The sequence below is a fragment of the Suricata suricatta genome, chromosome 10 (genome assembly GCF_006229205.1).
Source record: "Suricata suricatta isolate VVHF042 chromosome 10, meerkat_22Aug2017_6uvM2_HiC, whole genome shotgun sequence".
Classification (NCBI taxonomy): domain Eukaryota; kingdom Metazoa; phylum Chordata; class Mammalia; order Carnivora; family Herpestidae; genus Suricata; species Suricata suricatta.
The window spans coordinates 50,394,505-50,414,558 of record NC_043709.1 but is presented as its reverse complement, the minus strand read 5'-3'; the positions used below and the strand labels follow the sequence as shown (position 1 = coordinate 50,414,558).

Genomic DNA, 20,054 nt, shown 5'->3' with positions numbered 1-20,054 from the left:
TTGAGAAGTAGATTTTTTAAGTTAAAAATGAATCTTTCCTCTTGCAGAAACTCAGAGAATATTTGGAAGGTAGTAATCTCATCACAAAACTTCAAGCCAAGCATGACTTGTTGCAGAGGACCCTTGGAGAAGGTCAGTTATCTGAACTAGATGGGAAGATGACACGGATCACGTACTGTGTCACGTATCTATTCCATAAAGATTGTGAGTTGTGGGTTTGTGTTTGAAGAAGCAGAGAACACTGTTTGTTTAGATTGGGCTTTTGCTGTATCAGTAATAATCAAGGTCTCCCTGCAAGTGTATTTATAAGCTTGGTGCTGACCTCGAGGAAGAGTAGGGAGATCTGGCGTGGGCTGAAAAGCCAACACAGAGCTCCAGAGGAAGGATCTGCACAGCGTGGTGCCCCTGGCCACCCTGCGCCCACCCCCTGACCACCCAGCCACTTCTTCCTCCCCCTCTGGGACTTCTCCACCCCAGTTGTGTCAGTGGGCCAGTATTTGTTGTCACATCTAATGCCTCCCTGGACTCTAGAAACCAGTTAAACCAGTTTGGGCCAATTTTTTTTTTTTCCTTTCCATAGATAACTGATATTCCTTGAGAAATAACCTAGTGAAGTCTACTGTGGTGGCCAATAAGAAGAAGAGGAAAAACAGCAGTAGCTGCCACGTACACAGGGTTTTCTGTGTGCTCGGCATTGTTCTAAACTGTATATTGAGCTGGGCTATTACCTTCCCCATTTTTACAGATGAGAAAACTGATGGGGAAAACGGGATTCTAGGCAAAAAGGGCTGTGTAAATGTTATTGTTTCTCTTTACATCTCCTTGGAATTTAAAAGGAAAAAATGAATATAGGCAAAGTCCCTATATAAAGTGCCTCATAGTCTGTAATTTTATACTTTATTCACACTCAATCTTGCTAGAAGTTATAAAAAGTGAAAGAGAATATTTAGATGGGAGTAGGAAATGAGGGGACTAGGTTGTGTAACTCAGACCAAAAAGAAGTTGCTGCTCTTTGACCTAAACTGTTGTCTCCTACCATTCTAGAACCTTCCTACCAACAAGGCAATTTTTTCATCACCTTATCTCCTGGTTTCCTCCAGGGAATGACCACTTGGAAAAAGGTCATCATGACCTGTCTCTCATGTATTACAGTTAGGATGCCAGATTCTAAGATGAAAGGCTGGTTTCTCTTAGAAAAAAAATTAACATTTAACCTACAAAAAGTGTCTTAAAAAAGAAAATAACCAAACACAGTATGTGAACTTTCATTAGATACTAAGTCAAAAAAGCAAAAGTTAACAAAAGGCATTTTAAGGACAATTGAGGAAATTTAAATATAGACTATATTAAATGACATTATTGAATCAATGTTAATTTTCTTAGGTATGACCGTGATGTTATGATTATGAAGGAAGATTCTGATTCTTCAGAAATGCTTGCTAAGTATCATAACATTTGCAAGTTACTTTCAAACGATTCAGGAAAAAAAAGATACAGAAAAAGAGAGGGGGAGAGAGGGAAGTAAGGCCAATGTGGCAAAACGGGAACTCTGAGTGATGGGAATATGAATGTTCCCTGTACAAGGTCTTCAACTCTTCTATAATAGAGGTTTGAACTTCTTATGAAAAGCCTTTTTTCTTTGAATCATGTCCTGAGTTTTTTCTTTATTCCTCCAGAGTATCCTATCAGATCATTTTTTCCATTTACAACAAAATGCCTGATATTTCATTGATGCCCCAGAGGTCAGTTGCCAGTCCCAAAGCATAAATTATCGTGGGCATAGACGAACACTTACGGACTTGATACCACTTTAGAGATCGTGAGTTGGAGAGAATTAAGTAGTGGGTGAATTCATTCTTGGCACTGCACAGAGACACGTGTGTTAATTCACTTGGGATCACATTCTGAGACTTTTATGATACTTATTCTACGTATATTCCCCTCTGTCTCCTGTAGAGAAACCCCCAGTGGTTCGTAGTATTTTACATGCCAGTATTGGACAGGGCTAGGTTTTAAGCAATTTTCTGAATCCACATGTCAGATTGCAGCATTGGCTGCTGTAACGTTTGAAGCTGTTTGGGACCATGTGAGCTCTAAGCCAGAATTTCTTTATCTTGGAATTTCTCTCAGTGGGTTCCAGGACCATAGACACAGCTGTGATCAAGTGTCCCAGGCCGTCCCCAGATTGGACTCCTTCAGAAACCGGATGGTTACCTCCAGTGGCATCAGACATACCAGCCTCTGCCCACTTGTTGAAGACCTTTGTGCTCTTGGTCCTACCCCACGTGTAGGCTTGGAGCACACCCCCTTGTTGGTCACTGCCTTGTCCTAATGCTGGCAGCTTTGCCCAGAGAGAAGCTGAGCCTAGAGAATGTGCCCCGCCTTCGAGCCTGACCATTGTGAGCCCGCTGGCTTTCCATGCAAGCCCTGTTCAAGTTAATAGGCTTATACCAAAGGAGACCAGGGGAGTTGATGGCACCTGTCCCACAATGAGATAATCCAATGGTGAGCCCTTATGAAGTAATCCAAGTCTGGGTTTGGCTAACTAAGGTTAGTAGCACAGGATTACATGGTGTGTTTGGGGACAGGACTGACTTTTTATATAAAAATCACATCTCTGAATTATGCTAGGCTCACTGCTGCAAAAACTGCCTTCATAGTAAAACAAATAGAGCCTAACCCAGAGATTTAGCAGTTGATCGTACACAGCTGAAACTGTAACTACAGACATGTGTTTGGCCTGTCTTACTGCTCGCTTTTGGCAGCCTACCAGCGGCCCACTAAGTCCTTTGATTTACAACATTGCAAAACAACTAGATTGGGCTCTTAAAGGAGTACTGTCAAAATTCAGAATTTCAAATCTTTGAAAACTACTGATATAACAGCAAACACATAATGAGTTGTTAAGAGCAAAGTCATCACCTTCATCATCCTTCAGCAACATTGTTACATCCTTTTGTGATATCATTTGTTTTTAAATTGGAGAAGTTACGTCAATACACGAAATGAGATGTACATCCGCAAAACTGAGGCACTGAAATTGTTTCTTTTTCTTTTTATAATGAGCCTTCCTGTTCACACTGGCTTCTTTGTGTGCAGCATTGGAGTTAAAGGGGGTGTAAATATCAGTGCAATTTTTTCTTAAGAAAATTCAACCCTGGAAACTGAGTTCCGTGTTTGAGTGTTTCTAGACCTGGGCATAAGGTTTTTGATTAAGAAATTAAATGGGTTCTCCTCATCCAACCCGTTGTCTCTCTTTGAGTAGAAGTACAAACACACTTTCAGGAGAGAAGCTGATTGTGAATAATTATGTTTTTTAAAAAGCAGTGGATTCTTAAGAAGAAGGACTGAAGACGCCAGGAGTCCTGCTCAGTCATTCATTAGGGACCCAACCAGCTGCCTCCCTTCACTTTGAGCTGTGTACATTTTAAATGTTTCATCTGATTGGGTTTCTGTTGTTGTTGTTGTTGTTTGTTTGTTTGTTTGCTTTAACCTCAAATTGGCACCGAATGATATTTTGGTTTTCCATATTAGCCTGTGGTGATAAAATACACTTGAGTGTGAAAAATAATTCACTTCTTAATTCCCAAGTGAAATGGTCAGAATAGTCAATGTAGGTGTTTTAGCAAGAACAAGATACTCCTGGGTCATGAGTCATTTTTTTTCCCTCCAAATGGCTTAGATTGTGGGGTGGAGTGAGGGGGGAAGAAGTTGTCTATTGTTTTTAATAATTAAATAGCCTTCCAAACAAAGTGATTGAAATCTAATCCTCAAACCACTGGAAGCTTTCACATTTCTCTGGGAAGCAGATTCTCCTAAGCTTGTATGTTATTGATCTATTAATGATGATACTGATTAAAAAATAAAACCTCATTCATCAGTTGAGGCACACTCCGTAGTATTAGCTGAACAACACAATGGATGTGGCGGGGCAGCTATAACATGAATGATAGTTTCTGTGAAGCTGTTCTTGGTTCATTAATCAAAATGTATCTTTTATAGGTTTTTAATTTTTTATCTCATACTATTAACCATGGAAGGTTGGAACAAAATGATTTTAAGCCTTTTAATATGCGATCTTTTTCTAAATCTAGAGAAGATTTGGTTGGGATATTTTAACCAAAGTAGCAAAATTTTTCAGTTATATAAAACATTTCATTTCATTTCTAAGGAATCAGAATTAGTGTCCTCATCATTGAATCACTTAAAAGTGATTAGGCTCTGTTATCCAATTAATTTTATGGATACTTTCAAATTTTAACTTAATATGTATTATGTAATTTAGTAAATCTTTAGTACTTGTATTTGACTTTAGCCCCATGGGGCAGATAAAGCCATAATCCTTACCTTTCTTTTAGGATCTTTCAAAGTATTTTCTTGGGAATAAAACTTATATTTTTATTTGATTATTTACTTATTATTATTTTAGAGAGAGAAGAGCACACACACGCACATGGGGGAGAAGGGCAGAGGAGGAGAAGGAACCTTAAGCAGGCTCAGGCTCCATACGTACTATGAGACCCAACACAGGGCTCGATCCCGTGACCCTGGGATCATGACCTGAGCAAAACCATAAGTTGGACGCTCAACCAGCTGAGCCATCCAGACACTCCAAGACTTATATTTTTACAGTATATTACTTGGGAGCTTAGGTCTAGAACAAACACAGACTTGGACCCTAGGACCAGACCCATCACACACTAGCAGTGTGACCTTGAGCAAGTCACTTGCCTCCCGTACGTTCAGTCTCTCCCATAGAATAAAAATAGTACCTCCTTCATAAGGTCGTTATGAAAATTGTGAGTTAATACAGAGAAAGTGCTTAGAACAGTGTCTATTTCATTAGTGGACATCATTGCTGTTTTTACTGTTGTTAGTAATACATTTTATGTCATACTTCCATGGTAATAAAGTATGCACCATGACCGAGGACAGCACAAGCCCGCTAATTTCTCTGCCTTCAACCATTTGCTTATTCTTTTTTTTAATGTTTGTTTTTATTTTTTGAGAGAGAGCACACAAGTGGAGCAGGACAGAGAGAGAGAGGGAGACACAGAATCTGAAGGAGGTTCCAGGCTCTGCGCGGTCAGCACAGAGCCCAATGCAGGGCTTCGAACCCATGAACTGTGAGATTGTGACCTGAGCTGAAGTCAGAGGCTTAACCCACTGAACCACCACTGAGCTTAACCAAATGTCACCCCACCCCCATTTGCTTATTCTACCAACTCACCCTGGGTGATGTCAGCTAGCTCCTGTGGCCCCAGAACAACCTAAATGGTGGAGACTCTCAAATCTTCATCTCCAGCCCTGTCTTCTCTCTGTGCTTTAACCCTGTACAGCCAGCTTCCTACTGAAGGGTCGCTCGTAAGACATCATGCGCCACACTCAGCTCACTGCTGCCACCCCCCCACACTTTCTAGTAGACTGTCTCTCCCACATATGAGCAGCTACCGATCACTCCAGAGATCTCTGTTCACCTTCTCCTTTTTCTTGTTTCCCAGAGTAGCGAAAGGCTAGCAAAAGGAAGGGCTTAGAGTTAAATGATAGAGTTGAGTTGTGCGGGGAAATCAGATTGTTCTCTTTTCCTCCCACCCTGACTCCAAGTCATGGTCCACAACTGATTGTACTAGATCTACAGTGGCCTGAGTCCGTTTGAGGAAGGTGTTCTCAGATATCAACTGTGGCTCCCCAGTCCCCCCAGATAGTAAATAGACATTAATCAAATACTTTGGTTTTATTTTAATGTTTATTTATTTGTGTGAGAGAGCACGCAGGGGAGGAGCAGGGGTTGGGGACAGAGGATCAGAAGTGGGCTCCCATACTGGCAGCAGAGACCCCTGTGTGAAACTTGAACTGACGAACCGTGAGATCAGACCTGAGCCAAGGTCAGAACCCCAACTGACTGTGCCGCCTAGACGCCCCTCAAATACTTTGTTACTTGTGCTTCAAAAGCAAATAATAGAGTAAAAGACTCTTTTGCTGTGAGTGTTCATTCACATTCTCCAAACAAGCCAGCTTTCTCTACAATTGTTGTATCGGCCTCACCCCGCAAGTCTGAGTCACTGCATTATGATATAATGGGTGGGGGTGGGGCGTACCTGGTAGTGCAGCAACGTGACCCTCTCTGTTAGCTGTAAGTTTAGGCTGTTCAAAACTGTGTCTTTCCGCACACACTCTCGGTCACTCTTCCACACCCCTCCCACAGCTGCACCCCACCTGTGAGAAAGAACAGACAACAACGCATACACGTTCACGCTTGGAATTAGCACGGATTGTAGGAACACTACAAAAGTACAGATCCGATGTTTAAATCAAGTCAGGAAGCCGGAATATATAAGAATAACCTTATGTTTCAAATGACAGGGAACTCTGTGAAATGCTTATTGTAAAACTTATAGGTTGTAGAATGTAGCATGATACATTCTTGTACTTAATATCTGCAAGTGTCATCTCTGATTATAAAATGCAGCTTCTCACCTGACGGTGTATTATCAAAAGAACACCAACTTAATACAAAGAAAATTGAGTTTTCCAAATCCTATTCGACCACCGTCTTCTCCCTAGGGATCAGTCAAGACAGAGGAAATAACTAACATTCAAATCTTGTGTGTGTTTTTCTTGTATTTCATTGTTAAACTTACGGTGAAGACCCAACAGCTACTTCATGTTTTCTAAATAATAAATATCCTTGCCTCAAATTGACAAGTGAAACATGTTTCTCTGATCTATAGGATTTATTAAATTTTAGGTATAGATTTTATGAAATACTGTATTTTAAGTTAATTGTCCATTATTATATGCTAATGCTTTCCACCATAAAATTTGTAATTATTAGAAACTCACCATCTTGAGGGACAAGTGATTCAAAAAATTACCAAATGCATTCCACTGATTCCATTCAATTTACTTATTTTAATTTTTTTCCTACAGGTCATAAAGCTGAATATATGACTACAAGGTAGGAAAATGTTTTATCATAACTCATCGGGTCTCACCCTTTTTTTTTTCTTTACAACAAGCAACCATTTCAGTGCTGCAAGAATGAACATACTTTGCTAATGAACATGAAAGCTAGTTTTGACTCAACAAAACCTAGTTATATGACATGTTTGGGGTTCTCACAAAACCAAATTTGCTCTGGCAGATCTGAGGGTTTCTCAGTGTTATTGTAAAGCTCTTTAATGAGTAGACTCCTTAAGAAAGACCTAAATCAAATGGGTTTGGTTTATCTAATTCAAAACACTTTAAGTTTCTATGAATAATCTGATTTGAGAATTTAATTAAGAAGCAACATTATGTACATATCTAGTGTGCTAGCAAACAAAAAGTATGATTCGTTACTTTTTATTCCTACTTTTCCTTATATCCTATACAACTTAAAACTCTACTGAGTACACAGGACTTTAGCTCCTTACACCTTTCGGGTTCACTTGACAGATTTAACTTTTAGTACTATAACTGTACTGCACTTTTCTTTCTTTCTCTTTCTTTCTTTCTTTCTTTCTTTTTCACCCTTTTTTTCATTCATAAAATGATTTTGAAGCCACTGCTGAGAAGCACGTTTTTGGAAGCAGACTCTAATTTGGGTTGGGGAAAGTGTGCAACTTCTACTTTTCTGTGCCAGCATTGTATAACAGCCAGAAATTATTCTAGTTGGCATGTCTAGACTTTGTACTCTTGAAGCTGAGTTCTCTTTGATGAGAGAGGTGTGTGTGTGTGTGTGTGTGTGTGTGTGTGTGTGTGTGTGTGTGTTTGTGTATATGCACATGATTGTGTGTTGCAGTAATTGACAAGTTGATTTTCAAGACTCTGTGTTTCTACTGGGCAGTTTATTCAAAAGGAAGCTTCTCTTCTTGGTGAACCAACTAGGAAGATACAGTTAGTGACTTGTCTGAACTTTACAAAAATACTGAGGTTTTTTTCTCCCCTGCATCATGACAAAGAGAAATGTTACTTCTGCAGTTTATGGAGCATTTTTTCATATATATTATCTCTCTGTACTATCAACTGTGTTTTCTGTTGTTATAAGTTATACAAGGCTATATGTTATAAGTAATACAAGGCTCTTCAAAAAAAAAAAAGGTTTTTTTAGGGATGCATGGGTGGCTCAAACAGTTAAACCTCTGACTCTTGATTTCAGCTCAGGTCTTGCTCTCACAGTTCATGGGATCGAGCCCTGTATGGGGCTCTGTTCTGGCAGCCTGGAGCCTGCTTGGGATTCTCTCTCTCTCTCTTTCTCTCTCTCTCTCTCTCTGTCTCAATAAATAAATAAATAAGCTTTAAAAAATTTTTTCAAGCATGAAGAAATGCAAATATATTAATTTGCAATAAGAACTGTCATTGCCAGACAGACTAGGTATTTGCATCAGCCTGACTCGTGCGCGCTCTCATTCACATGGGCGTCCTATGTAAGAGGCCAGATTGAAGAAGCTGTGTGGCAGGCACCAAACCAGACCTGGTCAGATAATCCAAGCATCGAACGGCATGGTCCTCATTCTGTTCACGTGATGTGTACGTGATAAAGCCCATACCAGGCTGCCAGATAAGCCACCGTCCTGCAGAAGTGACTTTGACAAGCACTTGAGCAGTTTGTTTTCATCTCAGGTTTCTCTCCCAACGGTAGTGTCTTCACATTTTCCTCACAATTTAGAATCATCAAGGGAGGTGATTTTTAGGCCTGTGGTAAACAGTTCAAAAGACATTTCTTCATTTGCCCCAACAGGAGCCTCTCTGCGCCTCTCAGTTATGCAGGCACAATTATCTAGTCCTACCAGGGGGCTTTGGCTAGAGCTACAAGATACACTTGTCCCATGAATCCGTGACCAAACAGAATGAGCCTGTCCTCTTACCCCTTTAGTTTCGTTACCTGCTCCAGATATCACCAAATGTGCAGCTCTGTTAGACCCTGTAATAACCATTTTGTCCACTTTCTGTATTTGATGCTTTGATATCTTGGGGTCTTGCTCACTTTGGAGGAACTGCCACTCCCAAGGTTAGCCAATTTGTAGAAATAGTAAAGGTCGTGCTTGCAAGTATGCCTTTTGTATGCAAACCGACCCATCCAGACCCATACCCCCAACCACATCCTTCATGGGCCTTTCACATTCAGGGTGACTCTTCCCCTTCCCTAATTGCCACAGAGCCAGGTGCAGACAGCTGTTCCCCCGAGCCCGCCCAACTTATTCAGCCTAGCCGATCCTGCCTACCCTGCCTTGTCCATTCCTTCCCGTGGAGACCACAGCATTGCCTGTACTTCCTCTCCCTCCCTCTGCCTCCCGACTGACCGCAGTGCCACCCCCTGGGCCACCACCTTCCCCATGGACTAGCATGACCCCCTCCTCTTGGGAAGTGTGGGTCACGTACTATCTTTTCAATGACAGTTATCTCTGATCTGTTGGCCTCGCTACACCTGAATAAAAATAAAGTCTATGTTTTAAAACACTTATAAAATAATGAAAAGAGTAGATGGAACCAAGCACATAAGGTTAAGCTCCTTGATGGGTAGTTGTTTTGGTGTTTATGCCTACCAGACCCTTTCTTCTGCAAATAGCACAGAATTCAGTGTGCAAAGGAGATTTCAGAAATGTCAGCTGTGGTAGGACATGACGTGCTTCCTGGTAGAAGTTTCCATATTTGTTTCTAGACACTCGTAAAGACCCCTTGTAACATTTTAAGCACGTGGGGCTTCAAGTGCTGTTTGCTGTACACTCCATCAGTCCTCTGGGGCTGCCTGCTGGTTGAGTCTTAGAATTTGACTGTGGAGGGCTGTCAAGTTTGCAACCCTACCTCTCTCGAGAGCTTGGTAATATCTTACAAATCTAATCAGCCTTCCTCATATTCTTGGGATTTTTGTTTCTGAACTGAACTTTTGTTTCTGAACTCTCTAAACTTTAATGAACCAAAAAGGTAATTCTTCCTAGACAGTTTACAGCATAATGAAGGACTTTACCTAATTTTCAAGTGTGATGTACACCCTCATATGAGCCTTCCAATTAAGAAGGAGTTAAAATAGAATGTCTGAAGAGAATTCTTGGGGCTGTTCTTCCCTATATTCCATTCAGCGCAGTTGTAGAAGCCCAGTCAGGCACTTCTGGCTCTCTTTGCTCTTAAGAGGAACAGAAGACGTTAACTCTCTGCCTTACAGAATAAGATGGGGCAGGGTCTAAATATAGCATGCGGAACACTGCGTGTGCGTATGTTAGAGCCTGGCTTAGCCACCAGGGCAAACAGACTGGAGACTGAGAGAGTCCAGAGTGGAATGAGAGGTGCATCCTAATGCTCTATAAATATGTAAGTGATGAGACCGTTTGTTATAAAGAAATAATAATTCATATGAGCCTATATCTACTGCCCTGAAAAAGCATTGAAACCAAACTCATTTTTTCACTTGTGACCCCATAAATAGTTACTTTTGCAGAAACTAAAACCCCATCAATATCTGAAGAATATTGAACAGATGTGATATTTCAGTTGTGACTAAAAATATTATATTTAATTTCTCACATTGGGATTACCAAGAGCCCTAACTTTTATGACTCATTGTGTCGTCTGTGTCACTCGTAAGCCAGTCAGGTTGGTAACATTTGACCAGATAGTTCACAATTCCATTTTTAAACAAACTAGCAAACAGATGTCAAATACCACATACAAGAAAAGGGTACTCTGAACTAATAGTTTGTATGGTTTTTGATCACATAAGTAAAAGTAAGTAAATGGGAAATGGAAAGGACTGTTTTCCCCATGGGTAGGGACAGGGAGGGAACACAAGAATTGTTGTTTTGTAATTGTGATGTGACATATGGGTGTTTCATTTATTGTTTGATTTCTGCCATGCTCAGTAATTATATTCCCTTCCCTTAGGCCTCCAAATGTTCCCCCTAAGCCCCAGAAACACAGGAAGTCCAGACCCCGCTCCCAGTATAATGCTAAGTTGTTTAATGGGGATTTGGAAACATTCGTCAAGGTACTGGCACCAGCCATCTGGATGGCTGATCTCCATGCTTCTTGCTATAATGGTCTCACCCTCTCATAAAAGGAGGCAGGTCATTATGTCCAAGTCTGTCCTGGGGCTCTTTGCTTTCCCAGAAAATCAATATAATATTTCCTGAAGTCAAAGAGGAAAGAATATTTGGTTTGAGTGCCTTCAGAAGAGGAAATAAATGTGGGTATTATTATGCTGGCAAAAGAGAAAGCCCTCTTTCGTCATTAAAAAAAAAACAAGCCATAATTTGTGCAAAAAGGAAAAGAGCTACCTGTTAAAATATGTTGGTTTTGTGTATTTTTGAAAATTTATTTATTTAAATTCGACTTAGTTAACATACACTGTAAAACCTTTTGTTTTTAGTCGTGCAAATTAGATGGCACAACATGTATCTTTAAAGTACATTGTTAGGGTAGCTCTGAAGCACAGTAAGAGTCTTGATTTCCCGTGACTTGAGGAATTCATTATATTGGATAAATTGTAAGACCCTGTGGTCTATACCTTGTATCTCTGCTGTGTTTACTCTGTCTTCTTTTTCATCCTGTATTTCTGATAATGCTTCTAGCCGAGGACGAAGGAACTCACACGCGAGACATCAGGTATAGTGCACGGGGAGGCCAGGACACAGCCTCTTTTGCTCTTGGTATCATTTTCAAACCATAATCGCGCTTGGCTTTAATTAGATTTTTAAGGTCTTTAAAAGAAAAATGTTTGCATTGGAAATTAGGTTTTAAAATGGGCTTTACTCTTCTTCGTAGATTCCTATTTACTATCAAAAGGAATTACAGAAATCAAACACTGATTTAGGAAGACTTGTCTTCTCTAGTAAAACTGGATAGACAGTTTTTACATTCTATACTTGGCAGTTATACCAAATTCAAGTCAAGGGCTTTTGTTAAGACACGCCAGTGTTAAATACCAAATGCACAGCAGTACTGGACTGTGGACCCTCATAGGAATGATACAAAAAAGAAAAGAGCTTTCTTTTTCGTGGCTAACATTTTATGACACTTGTTTCAGAAGACTAAACTTACATAGGAAACTACATCATTCATAACCTCCCTCATAATATGTTACAGACGGCTTAGTTTCTTTAAAGACAGATCTTTTTTCAAGTATGTGCACTAATAGCAAGAAGTGTGTGTGCACATGTTGCATGCACGCATGGACAGATACACACACACACACACACACACACACACACACACACACAGATTAAAGACCTCCGGCAGCCTCAAAACTGAGCTCTTAACCTTGGCATTAAGTGAAAAGCCACTGGATAACCTAAATCACCATCACAAACTTACTGCCATAAGCCTCCAAAGAGCCTTATTGGCTCTACTTTAGCATCAAATTATTGTCAAATTTGATTAGCTAGTGTCCCAGCGCCCGGCCTATAAGCAGGGGCAAATGAGATGGAGAGGAGGGAAGACAACGGTAAGGTGAGAGCGCTGAGATGTGCAGAGGAAGGCCGTAGTGAAGCCCAAAGAAACCATGTGTGACCCCATGGCATTTGATAACACAGTACAAGAATGACTGCTTAAGAGGGTAGGACAACTCCTATTAGATTTTTAAAGAGATTTTTTTTTTTAATTAAGAACAGTCAGTGGAAACCAAGTTTAGATACCAAAGAAGGAGCAATCCAGTTATTCTGGGAAATGCACTTATGTGAGCTCCTCCGTGTCCCAGATGGCATATTAAGGAATCTTTGGTCATAGCAGCAAAACAATGGGCACAGAGATCTCTGCGCTTCTGAGACTTGCTCCATCAGTTGAGGTCTCCACAATATCGCCGTGAGACAGCAAGAGCAAACCACTTTTCCTTTCTCCCGTGGGAAAACTGGGGCACAAAAGGATTTATTTGAATGCTAGATGGAGCACAGCTATTGCTTCACTTCTTATAAAATATTTTCTACCAACACATTTGGCATCCATGAAATCAAATTAAAACACACACACACTTACTATTTTTTAACCACCAAATTCACTTTATCAGGATAAAATACAGATGGTAAGCAAAATATTAGCAATTACCTGAGTAAATAAGATGAAAATATTTTTAAATAATATGAAAACTGAAGACATTTTAATCAAGAACTTTCTTTGTGCAAACATTTTTCTTTTAATAACATTTTATTCTCTGTTTTTGCTTTAATACTAAGTTCAGGAATGCAAACTAATATTCTATCACTTGTATTTAAATATTTGTTGCTCTTCTAAAGTACAGTGTTAAATGAATTGTTCATATAAGAGTTACTTCCCCTAAAGCACTCATATCTTAAGGAAAAATTACCTCACATATTCAGTAAGTTTTGATGTAATTACTTTGCTATTCTTGAGCCAACTAGTCACACTAAAAAGAGTTTTCATCCTTAAGGACCTTCTCTAAGAAATTAATAAAGTTTACATACCTAAAACAGTTTAACTAATTAGAGAAACTTAATCCAGGCTCCAGAAGTAATTGAAGCATTAAGTGGTTTACACACTGATTAGATGGTCTTAAAACCTAAAATACAACTCTTCCTCAAGAAGCGTATTACCCTTTGTAGGAATAATAAAGAGTTTAAATTGCTCAGCCGAATTGTTCCCAGTCCTTCCCCTGTTGCTTAATTGGAAAGGTTAGCAGATTCTAAATTGTTCTGATATATTAGGACAACCAAATTCTTTTTGTATTTCCGAATAAAATTCCTCATGAATTAGTACCTGATGTCTGCTAATCATTCTGAACTTCCCTGTTTCCTGTAAAGATCTAATTCCTGAAAGAATCTTTAAAAGTACATGAAAAATAACTCCATAGTCCGTAACCTTCTTTAACTACATGGAGTGCATGGCGTTGATACATATTTAACTGTGGCCTCAGCAGTTCCTTCATCTCATTCGTCATCCTATACATGTTTTTAAAAAGTTCCAGAGTTCACATTTGTTCACTGACTATAGAGTGAAGAATGCACTGACTCTATTACAAGATGTGGGGAAAGAAGGCCAAAAAGCTGTTCCTTCCTAAGAAAGCAAGATTTAATGGGATGTGCATTTGTGCAATCTTTTCATAATCCTTAAAACATGTAAAAATAATGAAAAATCAGTGAGTAAGTTCTGATGCAGACCAAATAAATATATGACACATTATAATCATCTATAAAGCAGTCCTCATATCCTGCATCTGGAAACATGTAAGCTTTTTTTCTTCTTATTACTGTTGTCATCCAGATGGTGTCCTCTCGGGGATGTCACAGAGAGGATCCCGAGATAGCCAAATGGTTGTGTTTGGTGACCAATATGGCCGCAAGATGGCCATCTAAGGTAGTCCTGATATCCCAAAGTTAGAATCAGAGAGTTCTTTTTAGGTCCGTTAGATTAATTACTTGAATAAACAACCTTTAGAAAAATAATGATTCACATACTCATTTTGATATGTGAGCCTAGATATAAAGGATAGAGATGAATTAGCAGTGACATCTCTAGACACAACAGAGTAGATTGAAACAGAGTTGCCTTAAATGTATTTAATTTGGTTTGCTCCAGAACTGAAATATAACTTTGGTTAAATATAATTTGATTTTTGGCCTTTGTGGAATATTTTAGAAGGGGATTTATTTGGAAATGACCATCTAAAAAGAGTAAAAATCACTCTTTAATTAGGATTAAACTGTGAGCTTTATTACTATGTGTGTTTTATGCCTCTCTATTGTGGTTAAGTGGTTTCCACCTCTTTACCCAGGACTCGGGACAGATTATCCCCCTCATTGTGGAAAGCTGTATTCGGTTCATCAATCTCTATGGTAAGCCTTCTTTTTTTTTTTTTTTAAGATTTATTTATTTATTTAAGTAATCTCTGTGCCCAACACGGGGCTCGAACTTACAACCCCGAGATTAAGAGTCACATGCTCCACCAACTGAGCCAGCCAAGCAACCCTGGAATTCTTTTATTTATTTATTTTTTCTTGAGAGACAGAGAGCACGTGAGCAGGGGAGGGGCAGAGAGAGAGGGAGACACAGAATCTGAAGCAGGCTCTAGGCTCTGAGCTGTCAGAACACAGCCCGACGCAGGGCTCTAACCCATGAACTGTGAGATCATGACCTGAGCCAAAGCCGGATGCTTAACCGACTGAGCCACCCAGGCCCCCCTGGAATTCTTATTTTTAAAAAATAATCACTAGAAGTATTTCAGTGAATGTGCTTTCCGTTAAACATTTGATTACTGGGGAACTGGGAACCTGGAGGCTGTGATGGGAAGTTTTCATCCTTTTCCTCTTCTGTTCTCTTTAGGTCTTCAGCATCAGGGGATTTTCAGAGTGTCTGGTTCCCAGGTGGAAGTCAATGATATTAAAAATTCATTTGAGAGAGGTAATTGCATGTGTATACCTACAAACAAACCATGTTAAAAAGCCATCATTTGCCGTATAGTGAAGTGGCATACTCATTCTCTATATCTCCAAAACCTTTCATTTCATATTGGATGTTGAGATCCCAATCTATTTGTAATAGCTGAGAAATGAAACCAAAATCCTAAAACTTTGTAATCAAGTATAGAGAAGCACATAAGCTTTATATCCTGATTTAGGACTAGCACTGACATTCCTCAGCATATATCAAAGGTGGCACATGAGAGAGGGTTCTAGAAGAAAAGCCAGATAGCCCTGGGCCTCCGTGGCAGGACTGACTCATCACAGCTGCATGTCTATGTCTTTTGTCAGGAACACTTTCCTACGTCTTATTACCACCCCCAGACTCCTTCCCTGTGACCTTAGTTGGTGCCTTTTATTCATAATTGGCTATCAAATAAATCCTACTGAACTGTTAATTCATACATTATAATTAGCAAAACCATATACGTTAGTATTAGGCAGACCCAGAATCAAATCAAACCCTTTCATTTACTAATCATTTGATTTTGGTCAAGTTACTCATCTCTTATTTAGGTCGTAGTTTCCACAGCTGCAAAATTCCAGGATTGGTGTGAGGAGGTGGTGTAATCAATGCAAATGCCTAACTCGTTAGTGATGGCTCCTAGTTATTCATGCTCCCCAGTCACTGTGATTTGTGTCACATTGACCCCTGGATAAATCTGTACCTTCCTCCCTCTGCTTGGAAGCCAAGCTGCAAGTGCAGTGAGGGGTGTCATGGCCTAGAGACAGGGCTTCTGTCTCTCGGTCCCGTTTCCTTTGGCACAGAGCCCTTGAAAGTTTGAAACTTGGGGGAAGAGGCAAACTTGGAGCCAGATTGTTTTTTCAGTTTTAAGGTCTCTGCTCTGATGCATAGAACAGAGCAGCCCTCTCTCTCAGCAGCTCAGAGCTCCCAGGCTCGTACACGAACCACGTTCAGCCTAAGTTGAAATGTCTGAAGCATCGCTTTCCTGTGCCAGTCACCAAAAGCAAAATGCTGTATTATTTTGCCTTGGAAATCCCCTTGGTATTTTGTTATTTGTTTGTGATCTCTTCGGGTGAGGCTTTCTCTCTGTGGGAAAAAAAAGTATGTGAATTTGTATTCACAGAACACAGAGAAAAAGGAATCACAGGTCCCTGAAAATAAACTGCCCCAAGAGGCAAAAAAAGAAACAAAAGAAAAGAAAAGAAAAAGAAGCGAAAATGTAATGGACAACTTTTGTGAATTTTAGAACAAACGTGTGAATAAAAAGTGGAGTTTGATTTAAGGCTGCATGTTAGGTTGAACTTCTTAGAGATTTTATCTCTGTTTAATTCTCAGGGAGGTGGGGTAGCCAGGCCAGTTACTGTAAAGAATAATATTTCCTATTTGTGATCTATTTTTTTAATTTCTACTTTTTCTACAAATACCTCAGTACTAGTAAGGGTACATTTTCAGATTCCTCTGTCTGATTTCAAAATCCCCCACTGCTGAAGGCAGCTTTCAAATGTGCCATGAACACCACCGTGCCACTGGGAAATATTTATTTACTTGTAGGAATTCACAATTAGGTACATCCTATAATACTTCTGATATTGTGTCTATAGTGTGTCTTTTTCCAGTAGGATTAAAAAACACAGAATGTAGTATTTGAATTCATGTCAAGCTAAGATTAGATTTTAACTTTTAAGTCCCACAATATTTTATTTTAACATTTGGGTAACTTTTAAGGGATTATTTGGTAACATAAGATTTCATAAGAAGCTTTATTTTAACCAACTATTTTTAGGTTAATCATGGGTTGGGCTATCTAAACCAATTATTTTAATTTTAATACTATATAATCTTTCATAAAGTGAAATTAAAAGATACATGTATAAGTAGAAATGTGTGTGGGTACAGAAATGTATTTTTGTTCAGAGAAAAAAAGCACTGTGCATGTAACTACTTTTTTTTTTTATGTAGGTGAAAACCCTTTGGCTGATGACCAGAGTAACCATGATATTAACTCAGTTGCTGGCGTTCTGAAGCTCTATTTCCGTGGGCTGGAAAACCCCCTCTTTCCTAAGGAAAGATTCAATGATCTGATTTCTTGTATCAGTAAGTGGATTTTTTTTTTTTAGTCTTTTCCCACCAGAATTGTTTCACTAACCGATTTCCTGGAAAGGCAGCGGCCTCTCTCCACGTATCCCCGCCTGACCATTACCCCATTACCACCAGATTTCTGAGACCATTTGTTTTCTTCTGGATCCAGTGTGAGTCATCCCCCAGCTGTGACCTCTCCCTTTGCTGAGTGGGTTTTGCTCCGGAACATCCTCAAGTTCCATAGAGCCTGAGAGCTTCCCACTAGTGACAGGAATAAAGCAGAAAGACAGGTGCCAACTGGCAGCTAAGGGAGAGAAGGAAGTTGTAAGCATGGAATGCAACTTCTTTTTGGCTTTTGGTTCTTGGTTTCTCCCCCAGTCTCAGAGTGGAGTAATTTACCCGTCTTGGAAGGTTACCTCGAGAACTAAGGTAAAACGAGATCAGTGATCATCAATACAGTGCAGGAGCACCAAGTAGTGATTATCTGTCTGTGGACATCCCCAGCTAATAGGCAGAGTTACTCTGGGACTATGTATGATATATCCTGAAACCAATAATCATAAGCAGGTAAATAGCATTACTGGGTTATTTGGGGGAGGGAGGAGGCTTTGACACTACAGAAAGGTGGAAATAATGATGCCCAGAATTAGGTATTAACCATATCGAGTTCCATACATCTAAAAATGCAGTGTGGCTTTTAATGTTGATCTCTTTTTGAGGGAGAGAGAGTGAATGGAGAAGGAGCAGAAAGAGAGGGAGGATCTGAATATGGGAGACTCGATCTCAAGAACCACGAGATCATGACCTGAGCCGAAGTTGGAGGCTTAACGAACTAAGCCACCCAGGTGCCCCACAGTTATGTCTTTTTAAGCCCCAGTTTCCAAGCAAGGGTCTAGAGCGGACTCAAATCCCACAGCGAGGGCCTGCATAAGAATCAGACTTGCCTCATGGCGCCTGGCGGGTCAGTCGGTTAAGTGTCCAGCTCTTGGTTTAGTCTCAGGTCATGATCTCACAGTTTGTAGTTCAAGCCCCTTATCTGGGCAGTCAGCACAGAGGCTGCATGGGATTCTCCCTCTCCCTCTGCCCCTCCCCTGCTCTTTGCACATGCTTGCATGAGCTCACACTCACACTCTTTGTCTCTCTCTCTCTCTCTCTCTTTCAAAATAAATTAATTTTTAAAAAAAGAATGAAGAAACCTTCTTACCCCACTTCCCCCACCCACCCTTCAACTCACAGCCCCCTCCCCGGCCCTCAAGTCCTCCTACTCTCAGAAACTCTCTCAGCCCATCCCTCCTTCCCCATTCCCATTGCAAGTGCCTGGGCTTCCACTGGGACTGCTCTCAGTAGTGGAGTCAGTCTCTCCTTCTAGGTCTTGCCATCTCTTACCCCCTCCCTGTGTCACTCTTTCCCTCACACCATGGCTAGAACCCACAGGGCAGATTTGATTATATCTCTCCCACCACCCTCATTTAAAACCTATTTCAATATTTCCCACCAGAACACGGACTCCTTGGTGTAACATTTCATAGAATCGAATCCTTCCTCTGTCTGGTCTCTTTCTGCTTGTGTGCGCTTCCCCTCCTGTCACCTCGGCGCTGTACACTTCATTTATCAACAGCAGCAAGCCACAGCGTGCGCAGCCGTCACCCACCTCCGTGCCTTTGCCCATGCCGTGTGGGCCCTGGCCCCGGTAGCCGTTTGGTATCTGCTCTGGAGGCTCCGCCGGCCCAGCACCCTCTCGGCACATCGTCCTCCCCACCACCACCTACAGCATTAGTCCTGTCTCCTCTACTAACATTCCACTGTGTACATAGGTCTGTCATTTTTCTTAATGCCCCACATTACAGTTGTTAACCCCTCCTTCCCTCTCTGCTACAGAGAGAATTCAGGGAAGAGGTTAAGAATGTAGGCTTTGAACTCAAATAGCCTCGGTCCAAATTGCTCACCAGCTATGTGACCTTGGTCTAGGTTCTTAAGCTCTCTGGATCCCAGATTCATCAGCTAGAAGATAGGGAGAATAAGGTCAGGTGGGTGGCCTAGTCGATTGAGACTCCAACCCTTGATTTCAGCTAGGGTCATGATCGCACAGTTTGTGAGATCGAGCCAAGCATTGGACTTTGTGCTGACAGCGCGAAGCCTACTTGGAATTCTCTCTCTCTCTGCTCCTCCCCAACTTGTGCATGCTCGCTCGCTCTCTTTCTCTCTCGCTTGCTTTCTCTCAAAATAAATAGTTAACAAAAATAAAAGAGGGAAAATAGCAGACCATATATCACAGGGCTTTGAGAAGTAAATGAGTTTATCCATGCAAGATACCAGGAAGAGTGCCTGGCAAAGAGTATGTTCAATGAAATGCCGACAGTTAGCTGCACAGGCCTATGAGGTATTGATAGATTATTCAGTTTTGTAGCCCTAATACTTGGCATCATTAATTCCAGGTACACAGTAAGTACATAACTCATAGTAGTTGAATGTCACCAAAATTTCACCAAAATTCCTTTGTTGGCATTCAGGCATAAAGTCCTGGCTCTTGTGGAGTATGAACTCACCAGGCATAATTCTCTCCACCCCCACCCTACACAGCCTAATGTCTTGTGTGGGATGCAGAAGTGTGCCTTGTGTGTCCATTC

At 40.6% G+C, this 20,054-nt stretch overlaps 1 protein-coding gene across 4 annotated transcripts in view; it reads left to right on the top strand.

The window, feature by feature from the left end:
* SRGAP1 (SLIT-ROBO Rho GTPase activating protein 1) overlaps nucleotides 1-20,054 on the top strand; it is a 279,336-nt gene that overhangs the window by 223,908 nt on the left and 35,374 nt on the right. For 3 of the 4 annotated variants that reach the window (XM_029954128.1, XM_029954130.1, XM_029954131.1), the window contains 6 exons: nucleotides 48-132; nucleotides 6,931-6,958; nucleotides 10,861-10,963; nucleotides 14,699-14,759; nucleotides 15,247-15,324; nucleotides 17,308-17,442. In XM_029954128.1, the coding sequence (XP_029809988.1) occupies nucleotides 48-132; nucleotides 6,931-6,958; nucleotides 10,861-10,963; nucleotides 14,699-14,759; nucleotides 15,247-15,324; nucleotides 17,308-17,442 (490 nt within the window). Of the gene's footprint in view, nucleotides 1-47; nucleotides 133-6,930; nucleotides 6,959-10,860; nucleotides 10,964-11,546; nucleotides 11,581-14,698; nucleotides 14,760-15,246; nucleotides 15,325-17,307; nucleotides 17,443-20,054 lie in introns of all 4 variants that reach the window. The other variant, XM_029954129.1, reaches the window with a different exon arrangement.